The sequence below is a fragment of the Corvus brachyrhynchos genome, unplaced genomic scaffold (genome assembly GCF_000691975.1).
Source record: "Corvus brachyrhynchos isolate BGI_N302 unplaced genomic scaffold, ASM69197v1 scaffold283, whole genome shotgun sequence".
Classification (NCBI taxonomy): Eukaryota; Metazoa; Chordata; class Aves; order Passeriformes; family Corvidae; genus Corvus; species Corvus brachyrhynchos.
In genome coordinates, this window is record NW_008237409.1 from 2,623,064 (window position 1) to 2,647,658 (window position 24,595).

Consider the following 24,595-nt stretch of genomic DNA (forward strand, 5'->3'; position numbering starts at 1 on the left):
GCGCAGGGCGGGAAGGGGCACACGGGGGGGCGGCTGCGGGATCATCCTTTCCTTCCCTGTGCGGGGGTCCCGGGGGTCCCGGCGGTACAAACCCAACCGAGGGGTTCCCGGTGCAAACCTTCCTGGGGAGTTCCTGGCGTTTCAAAGCCTCCCGGGGGTCCCGGCGAGGTGCGGGAGCAGCTCCCGGAGCGCGGGGGAAGCAACGGCCCCGGGAGAGACAGGGAATGTTCGAAGGGCCTTTACCAAGCGCCTTATTTTAGCTGATTTTAGCTTATTTTTTGTGTGGGGGGAGAACAAAATCTGGGTGCGTGCGGGAGTCTTCTCTGAAATCCCATTTAATAACTCGGTGATTTGAAAGTTTGCTCGGCGCCGTGCCAGGGGCGGCTGCGATCCTCCAGCTCCGGCTTTTTAAACACCAAGCTGTCAGTTCTTGCAGAACCCGGCCTCAAAACACCAACTGCAGTGCAAATGAGGTGGTTTTTTATTTCTTCCTCTTAAAACATCGCTCAGTAACACTGTTTACACAGTCAATACCATCTCCAGTTCATTGGCTTTATTCATGTGCAAAAGAAATAAGAGGATTTTGGCTGGTTTGAAGAATGATGTCATCTTTGGACAACAAAAAAATAGTAGTAGGAGCAGCATTTGTAAATAGTACTAAGTTCTCATATCCATATGTTTAAATGGTTTTACTCTTGAATATTATCTTCATTTTAAAGGCTAAAAAATTTGAGGTTTGTGCAAACGCATCAAGAACTTTTTGCTGTGCAAAACCAATTTTGCTTTAACCTTTTTGTATCCCCAGTGAAACTAGCTGTGAAAAAAACCCCAACAAAACATGTCAAAGAGGAATCTGTAAGAGTTTGAACAATAGGGAAAGGATTGTAACAAAATTCTCAGTGTTTCAATATTACTCCATAGTGACAAGTATTGGTGCCAAATCCAGCTTCAAGGCATTCTCCAAAATCGTTACTCTGATGTCACACCAGTCCAGAGAAGTTGATTTAACCCTATTTGATCAAAGACTGACACAGAAGTGAAAAACTGCCCAGAAGACATCCAAAAGATGCCAAAGGAAAGATAAATCAGACCTCATTTGGCTGCATTTCATTTTTCACTCTTAAATGCTTCTTAGAAAATGGCCTAACCTGGTTCTGCTCCCTTCCCCAGACAGGATAATCTCATTAATCTCATAATGGCCCTCAGTTTTGAGCATGCACTGGCTTTTGACTGGACGTGTCTGAACCAGTGCTCATCAATTAATGGATGCATGGAAATGTGCTCCTTGCTTCCTTCCCATCAGTGTTTGCTCCTTTTCTGGCCCACTGCTGTTTCTATCTTTGTGAAATTATGCAGCACTTCCAAGATCTCTCCCATACAAGCCAGTGCTGGTCTCCTGTGCAGCAGCTTTTGATGTTCTGATTTGCACTTTTAGCTGTTCCTAAGGCAGCCAGGTTACTACAGGCTGGGATAGAGGAAAAGAAATCATTTTAATATGGGACACAGGAGGTTGTCCTGTGGAGACAGGATGTGAAACTCAGGCAGTATCTCGGAGCATCTTAACCTTTGTGCAATCACTCAGTACAACCTGTTAGATTATTTTTATTTTCCTGAACTATTTCTCTCTTTCTTCATCTGTTCCTTTTGATATCCTGCTCTAGGAGACACAAATTAGAAAAAACTCCAGGAGAAGACCCCACCATGCAACCCAGCTGCGCTCATCTCCACAGCATCCAGGGAAGCGCTGATGACTCTTCCTCCTCGCCGAGGCTGTCGGGAGAGGGCTCCTGCCACTCCAGCACAGGGGACGTGCGCATCCAGCTGAGCTCCAGCGCGGGGGAATCCAGGGAAAACGCGACCTCCCGGGCCTCCAGGCAGGGCTCCCAGAGCCGCTCCCACGGGCACGCCCATGGGGAAGCAGGAGGGCCCGAGGATGCCGCTCCAGACCCGGAGGAGCAGGGCAGCAGCTCCCTGTCGGAGCTGCGGTATCTCCTGCAGTGGCTGCACAAGAGCCTGCCCTATCTCCTGATCCTGTGTGTCAAACTGCTCATGCAGCACATAACTGGTAGAGTATAACAAAATCAGCTCTGAGGGAACAGACCCTCCTCCCCCCCACCAAGAAATATACTAATAACCATGCCTGAAATGTAATTCAATTTATTTTTAGATTTATTTTTATTTGCTTTATTCATCAGAGAGATTTACTAAACTACATTTCACTGGCTTCTGTTTCCTTTGCTGGCATATGTACAATGTGCTTAATTATCCTGGCTTGAGAGTCTGAGCTATTAATTCTAATTACAAAGACATATTAGAAGTGGCTGCTTTTTAACCCAGTTCAGTGATTTTTTTTTTCCTTTTCATGTTTATAACTGATGCTATTTTCCTAATAGGCATTTCTCTTGGAATTGGGCTGCTAACAACTTACGCGTATGCAAACAAAAGCATAGTAAATCAGGTTTTTCTGAGAGTAAGTATCACCCCATGCAACAAAATTCTTTAAGTTTCCCAAGACTTAAACAAATTAATCCATTTTTGAAAGAAATGTGAATGGAGATAGTGTTTTATTTACTTAATAATATTAGGTATCGAGATGGAAGTACAGTCTTAATGCTTCTGTACAGGGGAGCTTCTCAGATAACAAGGTTTGCAAAATTCAAGAGGGTGATTTTTTTCCCCTCTGACTACTGAAATCACTTTTTCCTAAGTTATGGATTAACTTCTTAACTGTATTTGTGGAATGGAATAGCAGTTGACAGTTTAAATTTTCAGCTCTGTGTTCACTGCCTAAGGGAAGCCTGTTGTTTTTTCAGAGTGGGGTGGGTTTTGGTTGTCTTCAGAAAAAACCTTGGTACACCTAGAAATTGGTAGGTTGAAAATCCTGAAATTACTGCTTTTCCATGGAGTTCTCCTATTTTATGGGGTCTAAACCCACTAAGATAAAGTCCTCTGGTAGTAATTGCTCAGTTGCAACATACTTGGTGTTTGGGGATGTATTTCAGCACTGATTCTGAGGCAGGGACTGCAGATGTGTCTTTACCTTGCAGGAACGGTGCTCCAAGTTGCAATGCACTTGGTTACTACTCTACCTAAGTGGATCATCTCTCCTCTTGTATTACACCTTCCACTCTCAGTCCTTGTATCACAGGTAAGTAGAGAAACAGCTTGACCCCACCATAAATTACTCAGACGTGAACTGGGGACACTTCATCTGCCGTTTTTCTTTAATTGTGGCATTGGTTTCTCTTTCACTTTAATCTCCATTCCTCCTCTTCTGCCAAACTCAACAGGTGCTGTCCTTAGAAAAAGTGTGTTGGAATTTCCTAGACTCCATACTCGACTTAATGGCACTACTGTACCACAGAGAACATTCCTGGGTTTGATTCCCAGCTCTGACCCTTGGGAATACCAAACGTGGCATCCTGGGGCTCTGTGGAGTTTATGACTCTAATTGATTTTCCCCCCCTTGACCATTCTGTAGCTGCAGCCTTGGCTGGAAATCAAAGGCTAAGTGTCAAACTGAGACAGCAAACTGAGCTCTGGAGGATGGAGGCTGTGGTGGAGATACAGCAAAGGTTCCAAGATGGAAAAGTTGTCAGAGATCCTCAATGATCCATTTACAGTTCATTTTCTTAGCAGATGTTTTCCTTTTGTGTAAACCAGGTTTCCTTTTTTAATTAAACATGCTGTGATAAGCTCAGGTTACAGTTTCCTCTAAAGAGGGTGCTCCAGTAACTTCTGATACTTCTTTTTGTAGCTTAATCTTCTTAAGCCCCACTGTGGATTTTACGAACTTCTGGGAGGTGCTTTGGATTGTGGGAGTCACAGACTTTATTCTGAAATTCCTCTTCATGGGCTTGAAGTGCTTTATTCTCCTGGTGCCTTCTTTTATCATGTCCTTTAAATCCAAGGTAAGGAAACCAGCTATAGTTTTGCTTCCTTGTGAAGATTCTCTTACAGTAAAAGTAACTAATTATTAAATTCTACCCAGAGAAAAATCTTTAATTAAATGTCTGTATATAATCCACCACTTCACCATGGGCAAGAAAACCCTGTGGATTTCATGTTCTTCTCTGCTTGGTGCTAAAAAAGGTTTTCAGTCTGATCTGAAACAATTGCTTGTATTATATCATTGGATAAATGGATTTATTTCTGTCTCCAAGTTGGGGGTTGAAGAAACCTTTTATTTTCTGCTCTGTAGGAATGTGTACACGGGCAGTTGGCCTGGAGCAGCTGGAGCACAGCAAATTTTGTACATGCTCAACAAGAACTGTGAAGATTTTAAGATCTGCATATGCAAACAGCTGTTTTATTCTGTCTCTTCAAAAATAATCCTGAATTTTCTTTGTTGTTAATAAACTTAGGCAATATTTGTGTCAGATGAAGGAATTTGATTCATAGCTTAACTTCTCAAATCAGTGAGGTTTAATAATTTTCTCAGAAGCTTACACTCACTGGTGGTTTATTTATCTGCTTCCCGAGGTGAGGCAGGCAAAACCAATTACATTTTATCTTAAAACTGCAACTACTAGTGCTGGTTCAGAAAAAATAAATTAACAAGTACACTTTGATGTGGTAGCATTTGAACAGAATGTTTTGAGACGTTTTTATCTCTTATAATGTACCAGAACAAGTTCTTCTCAGGTACAACTGGCTTCTCTAAATACTGATTTATAATCAAGATCTCTATTTTTTTTTACAGCTAGTGATGTAACATGCAAAAAAAGTTACTGAAAATTCCATTACACCAACTGTAGCTAAAATAAAGAAGGAAATCTAGTCAATAGTGGCAGATTGTGGCATTATCCAGAGTACAATATAGAAAGAGTTACAAATACAGTTTTTCTTAAAACTTTTGTTTCCTTAAAAGCTAAGCTAAATACTTATGATTATACATGTACACACACAGTGTTCTGTGCAGGACACTTGTGTTTTGTTATTCACTAATTCTAGGGTGTTGAACTCTGGTTCAATCCAGCTCCCCTATGCTTCTCTCCTGCCCCCCCAGTTTTTATATCACCCCATCCTTAAAGGAGTTTACTGTCACAAGGTGAGGGGTTTTTTAGGCATGAAACAATGTTTACAGGAAAAGAGTTTGTAATTTATGTTTATTAATAAAAGAATGGGCCTTACTCTCATTTTTTAACCCTGAGTGCAGGACACAACTCTGGCTCACGACAAACTGATCTATGTGACCAAATTTGTGTTATTCTCCTTTTACATTTAACTTTACCTTTTTTAATGCTTGTGAAATTAAGTCTGACAGCCTTGTTAAGCAGGTAGGCATCTGCCAAGCCATCCCAATTCAGCCTATTAATTGATTTTCTGCAGCTCAGCAATGAATTCTGTTACTGTTACTTGGACACTTGTGGTGAAACTCATCCTCTGATCATTTTTTTTGTGCTTCACATTTGTTTCATTACGAGAAGCAGCTACTCAAAAGAATAACAATGCATCTTTTCTGTGTATTTTGCAAATCCTTTGTGTTTTAAATCTTGAGCTATTCCTTTGCATGTCTTGCTTAGGGCTACTGGTACATGCTGTTAGAAGAACTCTGCCAGTATTACCGTATGTTTGTCCCCATACCAGTTTGGTTCCGTTATCTCATTGCCTATGGGGAGCTGGACACTGCACTGGGATGGACCCTTGGGATTCTGCTGGGCCTTCTCTACCTCATCCTCAAGGTATGGAAGCTTCATACTCTTCTCAAACTTCACAGAAACTTCTGAAGTGATTGTTCTGCAGGAATAATCACTGGAGGGTTACAGACACAACACATTTCTGAAAGTTCCCCTCTGAATTCACTGGCAACTTGGTGCTTCAGTTTTACTGATGCAGCCTTCCAGGAAAACTGCCTCAGGACTCAAAATCATCTTTTTCTGGCCATGGATTGGGATTGCAAAGCAAAGGACACTGCTACCATAGGTCTGCTTACATCAGACACTGATCAGACCATCAGCAGATACTGAGGAAAAGAACTTGGAAAAATAAAGATAGAATTACCAGCTAAAAGAATCACCATTTACCAGGAAATGAAATCCTCTCTGTTGGAGTATCCTGTGTGATGCTAAGCAAGTTCAATGTGTTCATACTGGCTCTCTGCTTCTCCAAAGAGCTCATCTGCCCCATATATAAACAGACTTGGGAAAAGTTTGGCTTTGAACACGACCAAAACATCACCATGCTCTGGTACCTTAATTACAGGACTCAAGACCACTGCAGATATGATATTAATGCTGATACATTTGCACTCCAGTGCTTCATTTCAGAACCTCAACACTTTCAAAAACCAGACACCCACTAGGAAGAACTTCAGCCTAAATTCTTAGTTTGGTTACCTATCAAACATTTAAAATAGGGTCAGTCTGAACTATAGCTGTGCTTATGTTCCTTCCAACTTCCAACCAGCAATGAGACCTCCAGTGCTGGAATCAAAACCTTGGAAGCTTTTTAGTTCACAGTGGAAAAAATACTGCATAAGTTTTCTTTTCCATTTCAGCTTTTGAACTTTTTTGGACAATGGAGAAACTTCAGGCAGGTCCTACGGATATTTTTTACACGCCCAGTGAGTACTGAATTCTCTTACGACAAAATCATAACCCCAATTTAAGTGAAAATCCTTCTAGAAATTCCTCATTCCTATTCCTTCGCATTGTTCTAGCAATAAACAAATGCATTTTTAAATTAAACCCTGTATACTCATTCTCCCATTTCAGAGTCTGAATATCTTGACTGCATGAAAATGTTGTCACCTGAACAACAACAAAATCACCCACCAAAAAAAAAAATCTATTCTGCACATCCCTTCAGATAAAAGGATGTGAAATAATCCTTTTTGTCCTGCTTCTACTTTAAAAATTAGCAATGTTTCCTTGGATTAGGGATTTAAGCTTCCCTGACACAGCAGCCCTTATTCCAAATTCCTTTCGGACTTGGTATTTGGGTTTGGCTTTTTCATCCCCCTCAAAATTAATATTTGCTGAAAATCCTTTGTTTTACAGCACTATGGGGTGCCAGCCAGCAAGAGACAGTGCTCTGAATCTGATGATATTTGTTCCATTTGCCAAGCTGAATTTCAGAAGCCTATTCTGCTGATCTGTCAGGTAATACACATAATCCCAAATATTTTCTGTGAAAATTAAAGAGTATTTTAAACAACTGGTAAACAAAATGGCATAAAATTAGATGAGTGTATGATGATTTTTAGAAATTGCACTGTACAAATAATATACAACCTTATAAATGGAAGAGCTTAGAAGCTCTAAGCTGTCATTCTTTTCATTACAGCACACATTTTGTGAAGAATGCATCTCTTTATGGTTTAATAGAGAAAAAACCTGTCCACTCTGCAGAACTGTTATTTCAGACCATGTTAACAAGTGGAAGGATGGAGCCACATCTATGCATCTACAGATTTTCTAAAGCTTATCAAACAACTTTGTTCGTACTAAGGTTTTTCAGTTTACTGCAGATTAAATTGTAGGTGGCACAAGGAAAGAGTTTCCAAATTCATGCTTCTCTGAAACGTTCCAGGATTTTAAACAGTGCAGAAAATGGTAACTTGACCTTTTTTAAGTAGAGAAAACTTAAGTTTTCAGAATGAATGTTGAAAAGCCAGCATTGCTTCTCTTGTGATTCTCATAGGAAACAGTCAAATCCTTGAAACATGCTGCATTATTTCTTAATTCAACATTTTATTTTAAAGTTTAATAGGGTTCCAGACCGTACTAAACTGCATTTATCCTTCTAACACAACTCAACCCAAAAGGTCAACCTACTGATTTTCTTACAATTGTGAGCAAATTTTATACTCTGGACTACAGTGAGAATTAGAGCTGCTTGTCACTCTTGGCATTAAAGATCTTTAATGCCTACCCAGTAAATGAGAGAAATGAGCTTATTAGTGCACCTGGAACAGCATCTGTTTGTCCCTGCATCTGTAGATAAGCACAAGAATAAGGCATTTCCCCTTTAGGTTCTTGTGGGCTTCTAATGGATCCTTGGCTTAATCTTTTGGCTTTAAACCAACCACTGATGTTAGTTTTTCACTTAGCATTTTATAAAGCTGGTATTTTAAAAAGAAATCTTTAATACTATATTTTTGTCATAACAGAAACCAGATTTTCTTACAGGGGAGAATCTATTTTATACTCTATTTGCAATTTGTAGTTTGCATAAAAATCAGAGAGAATAAATGCATTTGAATCTATTTGTTTGATGCATGTTGAATAAAGAAAGATTTCTTATTGTTTTGGTATTAAGTCATACGTAAGCACGTAACAACTGCTCACTGCCAGGTATATTTTTCTTGTTAAAGGAAACAAAACCCCTTTAAATTATGCAATTTATTCATGATCAGTTTTTATGTAATTTCTAGCACTAACTTCTGTATAACCTCACTTTCTTCCCTGATTTTCTTTTTTCCCTTTGCTATTCAGATAAGACTGAAAACATCACTCAATTATTCTGTTACAGGACAGTTACATTCAGTTACCATTAAGTTGAGCTTGTCTTGCCTGAAGACATTTAGAAAACTTGTAAATTCAAGAAAAACAATTAAAAAGTGAAACACTTACTTGAATACCCTTAAAGGTACAGCTCCAAGGGCAGAATCCAGTATTCAGAATAAAAATCTAAGGAGATAGCAGATTCGAGCTAAGAAATGTCATTTACATCTGGCCTGTAAAGCTCACCAGGATTATTCCATGGAGCACAACAAACAGTGCTTTGAGTCAACCCTCATCCTTTGGTCTTTGTCTAGAACATTGTACTAACAACTGGAGTAAGTGTGGAGACTGGTCAAAAACAGGGATCAGGGAACAGTTTCTCTTCTTTCTCTCTTTCTGTTGATTTTTTTATCCAAACCCAGTAATATTAACAAACATGTTTTATTAAAAAACCAAGAATGAAAAGAGATTTTTATCAAGTGGTTTAGATTTACACTTCATACATGAAACAGGTCATTCTCAGTTACAGAGGGAAGAAAGTGAGAAATGGAACTCCTGATCCAGGCCAGGCCAGGGCTTGCCACACACAGACACCCAGCAGGCCTGAGTGTGCAGGGACACACAAGGTGACAAATGACAACCAACAGCCACTTTTTAAAGCCCAAGAATCCAGGGGAAAGAACCAGAAGGGACCTCTCAGATCCTTAAAGTTCTAAGGGAATTCCTCCTGCCTCCCTTTCAGAGCTCTCAGGAAAGACAATGATTCACGTTTACTGTTATACTTAGGGCCTACCCACTCCCTAAAATAAAAAGAAATCGGTCACTTGGATTAACATATGTTTAAATTTGCATTTAGTTGCTATTCACGTGCACCTTGTTTAGCACTTGAGGATGTTTAGTTCCAGTAAACTGTGAGAGATGAAAACCAGGACAGGGATTACCTTTGTTTCTGCTAAGGCAGCTCAAGGGTGTTCTTGCAGACAGCTACAGATGGATTTAGTCTAGAAGAGAACAACTGGAGAAGTTCATACATGGGAACTGGATCTGCAGGAAAAATATTCAAGTAATTTGCCTTGTTCTTAATGACTTCTCCTTTGGATAATGGATTTCCTTCTGAACTCGGAAAATGAAACAGCAATGAGCCTGCTGTAGAGACAGAACTTAAATAAACCAACCAAACCCCAAACATCTGCCCTAAAACCAGAACAGCTTCCCTCAATGTTTGATGCACTTTTTGATTAACACTGAGAACTGATTGGAAGTTAATATTAAAAAGAGAACTGACCCAAAATAAACTTCAACTGTACACTTAGAGTGGACTCAAATGTTCTCCAGAAGTTCAGCTTTTAAACAACACAGCAAAGAAAAAAAAAGCGATATTCAAAAGAACAATTGACTCGTTGATTTTTATCTTTTATTATGAGCTAATACCAGGATGACATTCAAATGTCAGATGGCACAATTAAGACAGTCTTGGTAGGAATTATTCCAGCATTCCCAAAATTACAATTTAGTACACGAATGGCGTCAAATGTATGCATCACTCCCACAGAGAAAAATTATGGAATTCTGAATATCTTATACCAGAATAGCTTCTGCATCAAATGGGAAAAAGGAAAACTGCTGGTAACACAGCTGACCTAGAAACCTTTTCTGATAATGACCTGCAGAACAAAATATTTCCCTATTTAACATCTAGTAAAAAAAAATATGACTTTTGTTCAAGTTTAAGATTTAATACTTTTATATGGTTAGCCACAACAGGTATTAACCTCAGTTTTACTATATTTTTGTAATGCTACAAAAATCCTATAAAATCAAATTATAGTGAATTTTTCAGTGATTATAATTAAAAAAGCGCACCTTGTACAAAATAAAAAAAATAAGATTCTATACTCTAATGAAAAATTTAAGACATTTTTAAATGAACAAAAGAAAGCACTTGTTAAGCTCTCCAATATTCAATGCATTCTGCACTTATCTGAAATAGCCAGACAGGAGCTAGAACTCCACTCCCCTTAGTTCACAACTAGTAATTTTGACACTATTATATATATATATAGAGGATCTATGTCTGATATTTTTACAAATAAATACAGGATAAACCATATTGCATAGTGTGTGCTTGCTGTCTGAGTCACACTCCAAAAGTTTCACAGTTATGGTAGGGAATTCAACTTAGAATCTACGGGATGAAACATTGACAGTACATGAAATTTCCTCGGAAAACCAATGGTGGGATTTGTAATTGATCAGTGAACTCAGACAAACAACTCTTGCCATTCTTGCCAGCCAGTAAATCAATTCCACTGGACAATTCTATCCAGTCAAGCAAAAAGTAACTGTTAGCTGTAACTAGGATCAAGAGAGATCTGCCTCTAAAAAGTTCTTTTTTTTTTTTTAAACCAAGTTCCTTTATCCTCAGTGAATGTCAGGAAAGTCCAGGTGCTGTGTGTTTGCAGACAGGCCCAAAGCAAACACTCCTGAACACCTGGATTTTGGTTCCACAAAATCACCCGTGGCCACGTCACCAACTGAACAATGGCAATCTTCCAGTATGTCACTGTAAGGTAACTTGATTTTCCTGTTAAAACTAAAAAAAAACCCCTAAGTTTTCCAACAAAAGGCTTATCAAGAAGGAAAAAAAAAATACTAATTTTTGTTCAATCATAACCTTTTTTTTTGTTGGTTCTTTGTTAACATCAAGGTATCGCTGAATCCTTCTGCCTTGCCAATTTTAGCAAAGAGCACTGTGATTGGATTCAATGCTTAGAGAGAGTTTTATGGCTTGGATCCTATGGCTCAAAAAGATTCAGTATCCACAGAGTAAGCAGAATCTAGAATTAAAAAATCCCTACTGTTGTGAAACACCAGAAGTAGACTTTGCACAGTTTGACTAAAGATAATGCAACGTGTGGCAGGCAAAAAGTGACAGGACTTGTATGCAGCTGCATGATCATCTCCACACACACGCACACACCATCCACACTCTAACTCTAGGGTAAAGCTCTGCAGATATTAACCCTTTCACCAGCTATGTTCATGGAAATGCTTTCTCTTTAAGGCAGGAAGTATTTAAAGTAAGGTAAAGTTTACCTTTATTTTATTCTTTGTACCTGTAAGTCAGTTGTACAGATCGTGACAATTTTAAAAACATAAATAGTGTCCTTAAGAACATGTTTGCTAAATTAAAGTTTGCTAAAGTTCTGACCCACTGTGGAAGACATTCACTGAAAGGCCATTGAACACTTTTCTCATACAATCAGCAAATTTATTGCCCCAGCATAGAAAAAAATGTTGATAAATTTAGAAATGTATAATGGCAGGGAACTACCATAAGCAAAATTTCATTATTAATAATAATAATAAAAAAAATCCTCAAATTCTTACCCACTGGTTACAAAAATATTTATTTCCTTATACTCTGGAGGACTTGTCTGTGTTTCCTGTGGTACTTCCTAGAGATTTCTACTGACCTTGTGCTCTGCTGCACTGTTGATCTCTCTGTGGGTAAGAATCTGAGCTGCTCAGCTGTGCCCAGCTGAGGACCAGCGTGTACAAAAGTGATGTTTCCCAGTGAAATGTCTGCTGAGGACAGGGATGAAATAAGCAGGACGTGTGTGAGCCCATGGCTTCCAGTTAAGCCTAGAACATAGCAGCACTGCTGTTTGATTAGATCCATTTGTCTTTGCAGGGACAAACAGGGATGTCAGCTGGGGAAGCAGGGAAACAGTTCTCTCCCACCCCACACTGCCAGGCTGGTCAGCAAGTGATTCACTTATTGATGTTGGTTCATGAGGAGGAGAATCAGAACTAGAGCCTTGAACTTTCTTCACAGCAACCAATTAAGTTTGCCTTTTTCATTTTGGGATACTTTCCATAATGAGCTGAATCAAAAAATCTATTTGAAAAATATATATTTTTATATATATATATAAAAAAAACTCATTATGTTTTGAATGTGAAACACCAATTAAGTTTAGCTTTCCTCTTTGATTCCACCCCATTGTAGGAAACCGCTTAACGAAGCTTGCATGCTAATTACCCCTCAGCTGCAAGCCTGCAGGCATTCCAAACTCTGCCTAGTGAAAGGGCCAACCCTCCTCGACACATTCACGACTACACCAGTGATTCTGAAGCAACATCCTGCCCCTTAATACTGTCAGTTTCGAGCTCTCAAGCTGAAAGATCCTTGATAAGGTGAGAAGATGTCACTGGAATCAGTAAGATGATGTGCCTAGAGTTCTGCAATACCATTTGCTAAAGTTTTTTTTTTTTATGCACCATTGATTGACAGGAAAAAAAATCCATTTTTCTTTGCTTTCCAAGTCTCTCTGTGCAATGACCGACTCTTTGATACTGTCACTTTTTTAAAGTAAACCAAGCAAGCCCTCAAATTTCAACTTCAAGGGGGCTCATGTCCATTCTTGGTTTTCCACCTTCCAAGGCTTACAAAAATGGTGTTGTCATAGATTCATGCGCAAGTGCTCCGGTCGTTTGGAAATCATGGGAAAAGCCTGTTTTTTGTATGGCCCAGAGTTTGGTTGCCGGATTGGAAGTGGTGCTGAAGCCTCTCCACAGACTGTCACATCCATTTGTTCTATTCCACTGGTCTCCATCGGGTATTCCACAGGTGTCTGGGTGTTTGATGCGCCGGCAGAAGCACCTCTTCCCCAGAATTCCCCAGGGGAAAACTTTACAGGGCTTTAAAACAAGAAACAGAAAAATCAGAGATGGAGACATACACAGCACACCAAGGTGTATCCCTCACTCTGCAGGAAACTGGCCTCAAATGCCCATTGAGAAGCAATTCTAATTCTTCCTTCCACTCCCAGGAGTTTGAGAAATTTCCATGTCTGGCTTCTACCACAGTCTCTTGTAAAATTCTCTCATTTCGAGGTGATTGCAGAGGGGTTTTCCTGTACTAACAGGATTCTTTAGTGCTTAGGATGTTCTGAAACAGTTTTAGGCGTATCAAAGTCACCACTCTGAGGCTGTATCAGCACTGAAAAGCAACGAATTAAAACTTCTTGTGCTGCCCAACACCATAGATTTGTCTTTAATAATGTGGTTTATAAAACAGAATCACTTTATTAGAAGTCCTGGGCTTAGTCAGAAGCAAGGCTGCATTTTTTATTTCTAGTGCAGACTTATTTCAACTACTTGTCAAAAAGTGTATTACAAAAGAAAGAAAAAGAAGATAAAGAAGTACCTGACTGGTGTCCTAGGGCTACCTATGAATCTGCGAGGTGATCGGATTTTTGGTTCAAAAGAAAATTTCTCTTTCACGCTTTCAAGTACAGATGGAGCCACATACGTAAAACCCTGCAAAACAAGAAAAAGGCACTGCAACTCACAGGCAAGGCTTGCATTCAGGATCACTTATACAGTTCTGAAAATATGATTATTATAGGAAAATTATAAAAAGAACAGTAAATGTAGACAGATGAACTTCTAGTCACACCTTGAAGCAAACAGTGGGACTTTAGGAAGTTGCTACATCCCGGCTATTTCTCCTCAGATCACACATTCCCACAGGCACACTCAATTTAATTAATTTTGCTCTATAGACTGGCCATTGTTGTCTCTGCATGACTGTGAAAGCAATGCCATGTGCAGGGCTCACAATGCAACTCTCAATCAGAATGCTGACATTCCACATGGGCAGCACTGTTTGTTGGCTGCTGTACAAAGAAAACGTCAGCAATAACCGAAGTATTTTCAAAGCCTTCAAACCTGTTACAGGATTTAGGTTTAGAGAGTTTGCTTCAAGGGTTAGGAGTCAACAGAATGCACTTAGCTGAAATGCCCCCATTTCCAGTAGCAAACCTCCCTCTCTCCGGAGTCATTCCTCACTTGTCCCTGGCTCACTCACCAGAAAGACCTGGTTGGCACTTTCACTGAGAGTTGAGTCATCTGGGCTATCAACAGGTGTCTGACGTGTAAACTTTGAATCAAACTGGCTCACATCCTCTTCAGATTGCTTTGCAAAAACAAAATGATTAAGGGTTTATATTACAGATATCAACCAAATGGCTTAGCGGTGAGCAGTGCAGCCTCTGGGTGGAGTTCATTCCATAGGTTTTTGGCAGAGCTCTGCTGGAGTAAAACCCTGGAGTGGTGTCGGAATCCTGTCGCTGCCAGTGGGAGGTCACTATGGGCACTGACACTGAGAAATAAAGGCAAGGGGGAGGGGCAAAAATTATGGATCAAAAAGGAACACAAATTAAAAAGATGCCTTAAAAAAAAATTTCTCAAATTACAAACAAAAACTTTTAGAAATACAATGCCAGTTTCTCGCAAGTTTAGCCCTTGTCACAACCAGTATAGAACAGTTGCAACTATTTAGTTTTAGGAAGCTGCTCCAGATAGTTTTGTCCCATTTTTGCAGATACAGAAGTGTTTATAGTCTGAGGGATAGAGGACAACTCTGGAATAACTGATTATGAGGAAGATTGTTTCATTTGATCAAAGAATAACAGTAATTCCAAGATCCCTTCTCTCATTCCCTCGTGTCACTGGAAAGGCAGCAGGTATTCATTTGTGCAGGCCTTCATGCAACCATGGAAGCACAAGTTGAAAAACCATCTGGTTTTTACAAGAAGCTTCCATAAAATTGCTACTAACAGAAAAACCCAAAACCATCTTCAGTTAAATATTTGGAAATACCAGTCTTGAATCTTTATGAATTTCATTCCAAAGGGGGAGGGGGAAAAGGTCTGGAGTCCTCATGCTATAGAATGCTTGACATTAGTGATGCTTAAGCCAGCTTAAAGTGGAATTTTAGTAGCTGGGAATTACAGAGGTGGCAATACCCACAGCTGCTGTAGCTGATTGTACCCAGAGGGAAAAACTGACACCATCAAAATATAAGATGGGATAATAAAAACTTGTTCATCACATCACTGGTTTGAGGTAAACTCTTAACTACTGCTTATAATGCACAAGATGCATTGTAAAGATTAATAAGCAAACACAGAAGATGCTTAATTAGGTGATTTAATTTACTTTTGCTTAGCAACTCTATTATTTTAGTTGAAACTAAGTACTGACTTACTGTATAGGGTTTAGAAGCTGATCTCAGAGTGAACTGCACTTGCAGGTCTGTTTAACCTACGGGTCAGAAGCAGGAGGAATTCAAACTGAAGCAGATCAGGTGCTAGATCAGATCTGCCAGCTTTAATCGACAAGAGTGAATGTGTCCCCTGAGTTGATGTAACTCAAGTACCAGGAATCAGTGGCACTCTGGTTTATAAAGTGAATGTTTCTAAGTTTTATTAAGGGCTTTCCTAAAGGCACACAGGGAATATCTGTCTCCCAGTATTCCCAGTACATACCAATAAGGGTTTAAAAGGAGGTTCCACCTTGCGTGCCAGCAGCTCGTCCCAGTTGATGTGTCTGAAGAACGCGTGAGCCTGCAGGAGTGACAACAGCACAGAGTCAGCACCTGCCTCCAGGGCACAGATCCCAGAGTTTAACTATTAACATGTTCTATCCAGACCCTTTTTCTGGTGTCTTTCTTTCCAAAATCACATTTGGGTCTAGTGTAAAATATTCTGTAGCACTACCTCAGAGTAGCTGGAAAAGCTGAGAATTGAGATCACACCTCCAAGTCAGACAACACGTCCCCATTTCCTTGGAAGTGTTAGAAAAAGCCAGTTTACATGCAAAATACATCTGCATTTTCCAACTGTCAAAGTTAAACCATGACAAAACGCTGCATTAATGACAAATTATCAGAACTGTGAAATATGAAGGACTCTCTAATACTTTGTCAGTGTCATCACAAAAACAAAGTCAAGCTGGAAGCAACAAGGACTCAGCCTCTTCCTTAGCATTTATCTACGCTACACTTTTCCCTTCAAAGAGCTGCACTTATGCAAGGGCTGGCAGGTTTTTCATCAGACTGCTAAGAGTATCCTCAGTCTTCCAGGGCTGCACAATTAGCATTGTGCAATTACTAGAAATGATCTACTGCAAGACACAGCTAAAGAATAGAAGTTATTTTCCAAATCTCATATTATCAAATAGGTAGACAGCTGCTTTTGTTAAGCTTTAAAGCCTTCAGGTTTTGATGAGCTGCCACATGTGGCTGCCTTTCTGCTCATTACCTTTCAAGACAGACACTCTCCTTCCCTGAGGTACCTTCAAAGCTGTTTTATTTTCAATGAGGTAATTCAAGAATTCTCAAGTTAAGTTCAAGTTACCTGAACTTCTCCAGCATCTCCAGGACCAGCTCCTAGACGTGAGGCAGCATTTCTTTTTAGCAGCTTGATGACGAAATAACATCCAAAGAAACAGAATTAGTTACGCTGTTATGACCAGACTAGTTCTGCCATGAATCATCACTTCAATGAGTACAGAATGAATACAGAACAATCAGAAAAATCTGCATTCACTTGAAAACAGTTGTATTTTCAAGGGAAATCACTATCTGTACCACTCAACAAAAAGGTGACTTATTCAGTAATAAACCAAGCTTGGACTGAACAGCCACAGTGGTATCATTGTATTTTATATTTTCTACATACATGTGGAGTACTGACATTCATGAAAACTCTACCTTTTTAAGCAGATCTCTGGCTTCTTGTGTGAGGTAGGGAGGCAAGTTGAGTTTACACTTGAGAATCTTGTCAATTGTTTTCTTTCTGTTCTCCCCAGTGAAAGGAGGCTGGAAAGCACCATTGAAACAGAAGGAAAAACAGGATTTGTTCAGATCTCTTATTTGTGTACACAGAAGTCACTTTAGTCTTTTACAAAGCAGGTAAAATTACTGCAAATTAATTAAAGCAGCTCATGTCAGTAGTCAACACAACTTGAGAGCTATCTTTTGGTTCTTTCTTACTTGCAGTGTGTATATATATACAATTATAGGTATTTATACATGCAGCTGAGTTAGGGTACAGGGAAACAGAAAAGCTACAAAAGGAAATACATGCAATTATAACTGTGCACCTACTGCTCCAGTCAGCATGTCATACATTAATGCCCCCAAACTCCACCAGTCCACAGCACGATTATGCCCACTCCTCATCAAGATTTCAGGGGCCCTATAAGCAGAAAGATCAAAAATATGGAAGTGTTTTAACAACCTTAATATGAATTGTGACTGCCAGTTTTCAAACAAAATCCCATTTATCAAGTAAAGTTGCCCTAAGTGACTGAACACATGAACCATCAGTTAAAAAAGGCAAAATGCAGCCATTACCCCCAGAGCAGAGTAATATTTTTGTATTTCATCATGCAGCTCACATGTATTCAATTGTTCCACAGAATGTGTGTGTGACTGTCCCATCGTGAATGGATTCTTTACATAATCCGAAGTCAGTCAGTTTTACATGACCTGAAATTAGATATATCAAATTTAAGGCTTCTCAGAATTCTGCCATTTGTAGAAGTAACATTGAAAAAAATTAGGAATTTTTAACTTGGATATATAATAACTCTGAACTACTTTCAGACATCTTCAGTGATCTGACAAAGCAATGCAGCCATAAAACGGAACAACTTACAGAGAAAACCAAGCAGTGCCACTTGACAAACTACCAAAACTTGTTCAAATACAGACAAATGTATTTAAAGACTGTAGAGCATTATTTAGCTAAAAAAGTAGGTTACTGAATTTTACTGCTTGCTTCAAAATTCATAGAACGATCTTCCACAAACTGTAAAGTGCTCTGAATAATTCAGTACAAAGACTAAGTAAATAAGTTGTTTAAGAAAACATGAAAATTCTGGGTGGTACAGATTGCCAGACTAATCAGTGTCACACAGTCACTGTAACAGTGCAATCAGGAATTGAAACTGCTGTCAGTGGGAAGTGTCAGCTGCTGCCTAAGTCATTTCAGCCACAGATGATTTGGCATCCTACCCAAACTGCCTTTCCTACCACCAGTCATCCCCATGGACTAAAATGTCACAGATTCTACTTCACAATGATCCAGCAGAAGAAAATAAATCCAGAGGTGCAGAAATAGTAAATCAACCGCTCAAAACATGCCTGGGTCCATGGAACTTGGAGCTTGCTGTGGCCTATTAAACCAAGGAGGCTGTGTTTGAGGGCAGTTAGCTCTGGCAGCTCTTCACTCATCCCAGCAGTGGTAACAACCCTGCCACTGTTCTAAGGAAATTCACCTAAAACTGAGGTGTTGTGACCTTTTGGAGAATTGTTTGCAAAGGACTGGCAGCCTGACTCATTACTAGGGTTCTACCTTGATGATTAAGCATGATATTTTCTGGCTTCAGATCCCGGTAGATGATTCCTTTTTGATGCAAGTGCCCCAGTGCCATTGAGATTTCTGCCAAGTAGAAGCTGAAAGGGAATTTATGCAACAAAATCAGACATATTCAATCATGCAGAGCATCTTAAGCAACTCTTTCACAGTCTTCAACCCCCAAATCTTGACCACAGCCCTATGGACAGAGCCTCACTGAGCAGCCAGCAGTGGACCCTCCTCTGCTCTAAGACTGGAGTTCCACCAGCACAAACTGGTGAGTACAGCACACATACACCCTCCCCAAACCCACTGAACTGCTCTTTCACTACACCCTATAATGAATGAGTAGTTAAATATAGTTTAGCACTTGGAAAAAAACCCAAACTATTAGTTTACAAAAATAGCTTCACTTACCAAGCTGTGTCTTCCATAAATATCCCTTCTCTCTCTAACTGCATAAATAGTTCTCCTCCTGTCATGAGGAAAAATAATTATACTCAATTAAAAGTATCATTTTTAGTCAGTCAAAAGTCTATTTTCTAGGAAAACTATAAGCAATAGGTATTTTTGCCTGCTGTACAATGGGCTGTTTCACAAAAAAACAACTAAGCCTCTATTCTGCTACCCTCAGGATTCCAGCAACCTGAAAAAAATCAGCATTTAAAAAACAAGAGCATTTCTGTCCCTGCTTTTTGTTGTTACAGCTTGAAAAAATTGCTTCTGATCTGTGTCTGTTTCCCTAACCATGGCATGAAGGTAACACTTCCTTCTGTCACAAAGAACCTGCAAAGACTAAACTCTCAGGTAACTCTGTAGGACTGCACAGAACCTAAGTGTAACACACAAAAATGACAAATCTAGTGGAAGAAAAAGTATTAAGACCCCTCCTCTCCTGTACTGTCATGAAAAACAACTATTTTATGTTTCATTCCTCTTTATTTATTGAATTAGAAAGTTTATCTCTGTTGTTCTATGTCTTTTTAATACAAACCTGTTTCAGTTTAGGACACCAAGGCATCATTAATTGGCCTTTTACTTGTAGGGTAAGAACCCCAAATTCTTGATTGTGTAAGACCCCAAGAAGCAGGTAAAAGAATGTCATATACTGACCACTGAGATACTCAAGGATGAGGTAGAGTTTTCCACCAGTCTGAAAGGCATAAATTAAGTCTACAATGAAGGGATGTTTCACTTCCTCCAGTATATTCCTCTCTGCTTTCGTGTGAGCTGTATCCTTGGCATTCCTTACAATCATTGCCTGCAAAAAGCAGGGATATGTGAGCACAAGAACATGCTAAACAAGGCAGACTTTTATATTGAGTTCAATTCTGAGTTTATTAAATCCCAACACTACATATGAGCAACTGCATTAAAAAATTAAATTTCACCATAGTATCTACATGAGAGGCTTCTTGCAGAAGTTTAAGTCTTTATTTCATAGAATCACACAATAATTTAGGTTGGAAGGGACCTCTTGACCTATTTAAATGAGCTGCTAAGAACTACCCAGACAGAAAAATTTGAAGTTTAATTCTAATTCCAACTGTATCTAGGCAACAACTGCATTTACACTAATAGTTATTTTTAGAGATATTAAATCATTAGATAATTGTAAAAGGTAAATGGAGGGATAGATTTTTTTTTTTTTTTTTTTGATCCAGACAGTAGTGAAATTCAGGTTACCTTTTTAAGAACTTTCATGGCAAATATTTTCCCGGTGTTTGCTCCAGTTACTTTTCGTACTTGAAACACCTAAACAACACCAACACAACAGCAATCACGTGTTTCAGCTGCATTAACTGCCACAAGTTAAAAAGCAAAGTTGTGCAAGAGAGAGAGAGGAGATCACCCCCAAACTGCAAGGCAAGAAGCAGAGATTGGATGCAGAAGGAGTTTGGGACATTTCCTGCTGCTTCCAGCAGGTGAGGCTCTGCCAGGACCTCCTTCCCATGACACCAACCTTGGCAGCTGGGCTTGGTTCTACCCCATTCTACCTCTGGCAGAATGAACTTTTCAGAGAAGGGGAAAGGGAGGTCAGAGCAAAGCAAGGGAGCACTGAGGGCCTGAAGGATTTAGTGCTGTGGAGGGTTTCTGACCTTGCCGTAGCCACCTTTGCCCAGCACGCGCAGTAACTCGAAGCACTCCGGGCGGATCTTCTCGGGGCCTCTGTTCACACTGGTCTCTGAGATCTCAAATTTTTCACAATGTTCCATTCCACTGCAGAAGAGGAGAACAAGGGTGTGAATCTACCTGGTACTGAGAACTGAGCAAATGAAAGCAATGATTCCCTGGAAAGTGTCTGTCTCACCTAACAGTGACATCCTGGGAGATCTGGAGAACTCCCAGCACAGGAATTATTATTTATTGTGTGCAAAGCTGCAACTTGCACAGAAAAGGTTACCTGCAAATTTGGGGGATTTATAGTATCAAGATTTCCTTCAAACCCCTTCATTTTAATGCACATCTCTGCATTACACCAGAATTAAGATTAGAGGATGAAAGCCTCAAACTGACTCAGATATTTCTTTGTATCGTTTTATGTCGTTATATCCATATTACAAATATTATTCAAAGACAAGAGATTTGTTAGGAGAAACAAGGATCAAAAGACAAACAGCAACTTTCACCAGATTTTTTTTTTATTATTTTTATTTCAAGATACAGTTGACAAATTTTAATGTGAGGAAATAGTGGAACATCTAGAAACGACTCGAAATTGAACCAGAATAACAAAATTTTCTATTTACCTTAACAATGTAACACAATTAGAAGTTATATGTAGTTAACATGAATGATACAGAATATTTTCCAGCGGCAACTTACAGGTCATATTGGCCAACTCCTCCATGGTCCATGCTCTCACTTAATTGACCCTGAGAATGAGAAGGGAAGAAGAAAGATGAATTAGAAAAAGAAAGCGTCAAAAATAAATGCACTGATGTGTTTTACAACTTTTTAAGTTTGAAAAGACAAAATCTCTACGTAATTGTAATTCATAGTATATAATTAAACAGGTCAGGAATAATAATCTATCAGCAGAAGATCAAAAAATCTACTAAATTCCGTGCAAGATTTGCAGTACTGCCATGTGTCTCAAACTGTGACACAGGGAACCACTGTCTTACCTGGCTGCACTGTTATTCAATCACTTAAATATTAGAGGTACAACTTCACACCCCCAGGTGAACTTGAAAAATGTTAAGGTACTGCAATTTTTCTTTAAAATTGCTCTTACATAGAAATTTTCAAGCCCTATTGCAGTACTATGCAAATTAGACCAGTAATAAGGATTGTGAACTGGGACTCATCTGCACTAGAAACAAATCATCTACTGAGAAGGTTTTATTATTTTGTATTGGTAAATCAAATCCCAGTAGTGATGAAAGAATTTGGCTTTACTTTGGTATTAAACAGCTCTTCTGACCAATAATCAGTATTGAAGAAGTTCCTGCACTTCAGCATCAGAACCAGTTACCACTAAGGAATGTGGTTTAATTCTGAAGAGATATTTTCTTCAAAGAATTTCCAACCTGATCCCTTCTGCAAGATAATACCTCCCTCTAAATGTGGCTCTACATGGCAGAAGAAGTGCAAAGCAAGCAGACAGCTGGAATGAATACAAATAGAATGTAATGGGCAAGCTTCTAGTGAGCTTGACTGTACCTTCACATTCTTATTTTTAAAAACATGGACACAAAATAACAACTGCGAGTTAGTGGTGAACAGCCTGGAACCTACAGACTGAATATAAATATACTGAGTGACCTGTGAAATTCAGAGAGGCAGAAGAAAAAGAAAAACCACTGAGATCTGCAAAAATCAGCCCAAGCCAAAGAGTGCATTTTAAAATATTACCCAAGTGAAAACACTAACCGAAGAAAACTTGAAACTTTCAACAGCTTCCAAACCATTTCAACGTTAAAGTTTACAGAGGCTGGTTTATTTTGGGTGATCTAGAGGAGAATTTAACTCCTGGTTCCACCTACTAACACCACAGGCAATTAGGGAGTCCAAAAGATCAGGTTTGTTTCCAGCTCAGAGAGCTGCCAGCTCATGTCCTCCTGCTGACATTTATTATAGAAATCCAGCTTATTGACATGTTTCACAACAAAACCCACTAAAGCTGCCCTTGACCACACTCTTAGATGCCAACAAATGAATTTTTAAAAATTCATCACAGAGAATAAACACCCCTCAGTTCCCACAGCAACTCCTCCTGTTACCCAATGGCTCTGGCAAAGTTTACATGTGCTTCTCTTGCTCCTGTGAACTTTGGGTTTCATTCTCAGTATTAATTTAACCAAAACTCACTTCAGATACCATTCTGGTATTTTTTTTCAAGGTTTCTTCTCATTTTGCAACACCAAGAGAGGCACTGGAAAGCCACCAGCCCTTCAGTCCATACATTGTTTCATTCATTACAAACACCTAAATTAACGCTGAGGCTTCTTTCACCATAATAATTAGTGCAAACAACCACATAGCTTTTGAGGAAACTCCTTTTAAACAACTCTTCAGATTTTCCAGGATGGCTGTGCCTATTCAAACCCATGACTGAGCTGCCTGGGCTCCTCCTGAGCTCACAGTTTTTGGGAGATACCAGGGATCAGTACCAGAAATTTGACAACACAGTCCTGAGTGTCCCCCTTGCTCAGCCCAGGTTAATGATCTCCACTGCTCTGGCTACATCATCTCTCTGATCCTTGCAGGACACACACACCCTATGGAGATACCTTCCACTGGAATGTTTTTCCCCTTACATATTCCTGATGTTCCCCTTCTTGCCTGCTCTTACATTTCCTGCTGTTCAGTTGTTTTAATCTCAAGTCCATTCTCACCCTCCTTTATCTGTTTGCCAAAAGGCACCTGTGACCAGCCAAGGTTGCCAATGTCCATAAAAATGCCAGTCATGGCAATGTTTTAAAATCCACAATGATTTAATTGTTCCCTGAGACTGAATTACAGGAACACAAGAGAGAACAAACTCAACTTTCTTGCCACCTCGCTCAGAACCTGTTCTTGGCAGCATTAACAGTGTGATGCAAGCAACGTTTTCTAAAGCCAAGTGTTTCATTGATTATTGAGCTGACAGACAGAGCTTTTCCTGCAGGTTGAGAAGCTTTCGAGCCTTCAGCTGTCAAACAACGTCTCTACAGGTTACATGGAATGCAGGTAACAGAACATCTGCTTATCTCCTGAAGGAAAGTACCTGGAGGGAATCTACAGGAAACACGAAGAGAGACTTTTTACAAGAGCATGGCGGTTTAGATTAGATATTAGAGGGAAATTCTGTCCTGTGAGGGTGGGGAGGCCCTGGCACAGGTTGGCCAGAGAAGCTGTGGCTGCCCCATCCCTGGAAGTGTCCAAGGACAGGGCTTGGAGCAACCTGGGATAGTGGAAGGTGTCCCTGCCCATGGCCTGAGATGATCTTTAAGGTCCATTCCAACCCAAATCGTTCTATGATTCCGTGATCTCAAAGACTCCAAAAATGCCATTAGTATTTAAAGAGCAGAACGTAAATGCAGTGGCCGCTTGAGCAATAGCAAACGGTTGATATACAAAACAACACCAAAAAGCAACAGAAGCTCTAGAAAAACATAAACAGATGATGCAATAAAATCCCCTAAAGCCTTGACAGAATCTAGATGAACATCACGAACTGCAAACCGCACATTATCAGGTGCACTGCTCACGAAAGCACGAGATGCAAACAGCCGCTAACCCGCCTAACGCAGCATTTTAAACCTCTGCTTTTAATTTTGGCGCGAGAGCAGCGACTTTACACGGCTCCAGAAAGATCGGCATTTCTGCACTGACGCTCGGACATGTGACAATAAATAAATAATAAAAAAAAACCCCGCTGCGGCGCTTGTGCCGGGATCGCAACGCCGAACTTCCGCGGGCAAGAGCTCCGGCGCTGCCCGCAGCCCC

The 24,595-nt window shown here is 39.7% G+C and overlaps 2 protein-coding genes across 4 annotated transcripts; one reads left to right on the forward strand and one right to left on the reverse strand.

The window, feature by feature from the left end:
- The first annotated feature begins 369 nt into the window (after positions 1-369).
- On the forward strand, positions 370-12,540 carry RNFT1 (ring finger protein, transmembrane 1). 2 transcript variants are annotated; one of them, XM_017730963.1, is made up of 9 exons: positions 370-473; positions 1,662-2,065; positions 2,394-2,470; positions 3,048-3,148; positions 3,758-3,911; positions 5,526-5,684; positions 6,500-6,565; positions 7,002-7,103; positions 12,460-12,540. In XM_017730963.1, exons 1-9 carry the CDS (start codon positions 469-471, stop codon positions 12,469-12,471), a joined length of 1,080 nt encoding a protein of 359 aa, XP_017586452.1. In that variant the 5' UTR covers positions 370-468; the 3' UTR covers positions 12,472-12,540. The 2 variants fall into 2 exon arrangements, with proteins under 2 accessions (XP_017586452.1, XP_008629313.2); XM_008631091.2 differs by lacking the exon at positions 12,460-12,540 and adding an exon at positions 7,288-8,267 and having other exon boundaries at positions 375-473.
- RPS6KB1 (ribosomal protein S6 kinase B1) lies at positions 9,840-21,571 on the reverse strand. Of its 2 annotated transcripts, none has more exons than XR_001860931.1 (14): positions 21,488-21,571; positions 20,761-20,881; positions 20,348-20,416; positions 19,775-19,922; positions 19,079-19,136; positions 18,659-18,759; positions 17,700-17,790; positions 17,407-17,497; positions 17,011-17,118; positions 16,655-16,717; positions 15,785-15,862; positions 14,323-14,616; positions 13,660-13,772; positions 9,840-13,151 (listed from the first exon to the last, which is right to left on the reverse strand). XR_001860931.1 is itself a non-coding variant. In XM_008631092.2 (14 exons), the coding sequence occupies exons 1-14, from the start codon at positions 21,517-21,519 to the stop codon at positions 12,914-12,916; spliced, it is 1,419 nt and encodes a 472-aa protein (XP_008629314.1). In that variant the 5' UTR covers positions 21,520-21,570; the 3' UTR covers positions 9,840-12,913. The 2 variants fall into 2 exon arrangements, 1 of the variants encoding a protein (XP_008629314.1); XM_008631092.2 differs by having other exon boundaries at positions 14,323-14,430; positions 21,488-21,570.
- Between the last annotated feature and the right edge of the window lie 3,024 nt (positions 21,572-24,595).

Bases quoted from the DNA above. Each gene is read 5' to 3' on its own strand.
- RNFT1 (XM_008631091.2), top strand. The intron at 3,912-5,525 runs GTAAGGAAACCA...TGTCTTGCTTAG, and splicing joins TCATGTCCTTTAAATCCAAG to GGCTACTGGTACATGCTGTT. The intron at 5,685-6,499 runs GTATGGAAGCTT...TTTCCATTTCAG, and splicing joins TTCTCTACCTCATCCTCAAG to CTTTTGAACTTTTTTGGACA.
- RPS6KB1 (XM_008631092.2), bottom strand. From the start codon at position 21,519: ATGGACCATGGAGGAGTTGGCCAATATGACCT. The intron at 19,923-20,347 runs GTAACCTGAATT...TGCTTTTTGCAG, and splicing joins CCATGAAAGTTCTTAAAAAG to GCAATGATTGTAAGGAATGC. The intron at 17,119-17,406 runs GTAGGTGCACAG...GGTGCTTTCCAG, and splicing joins ATGACATGCTGACTGGAGCA to CCTCCTTTCACTGGGGAGAA.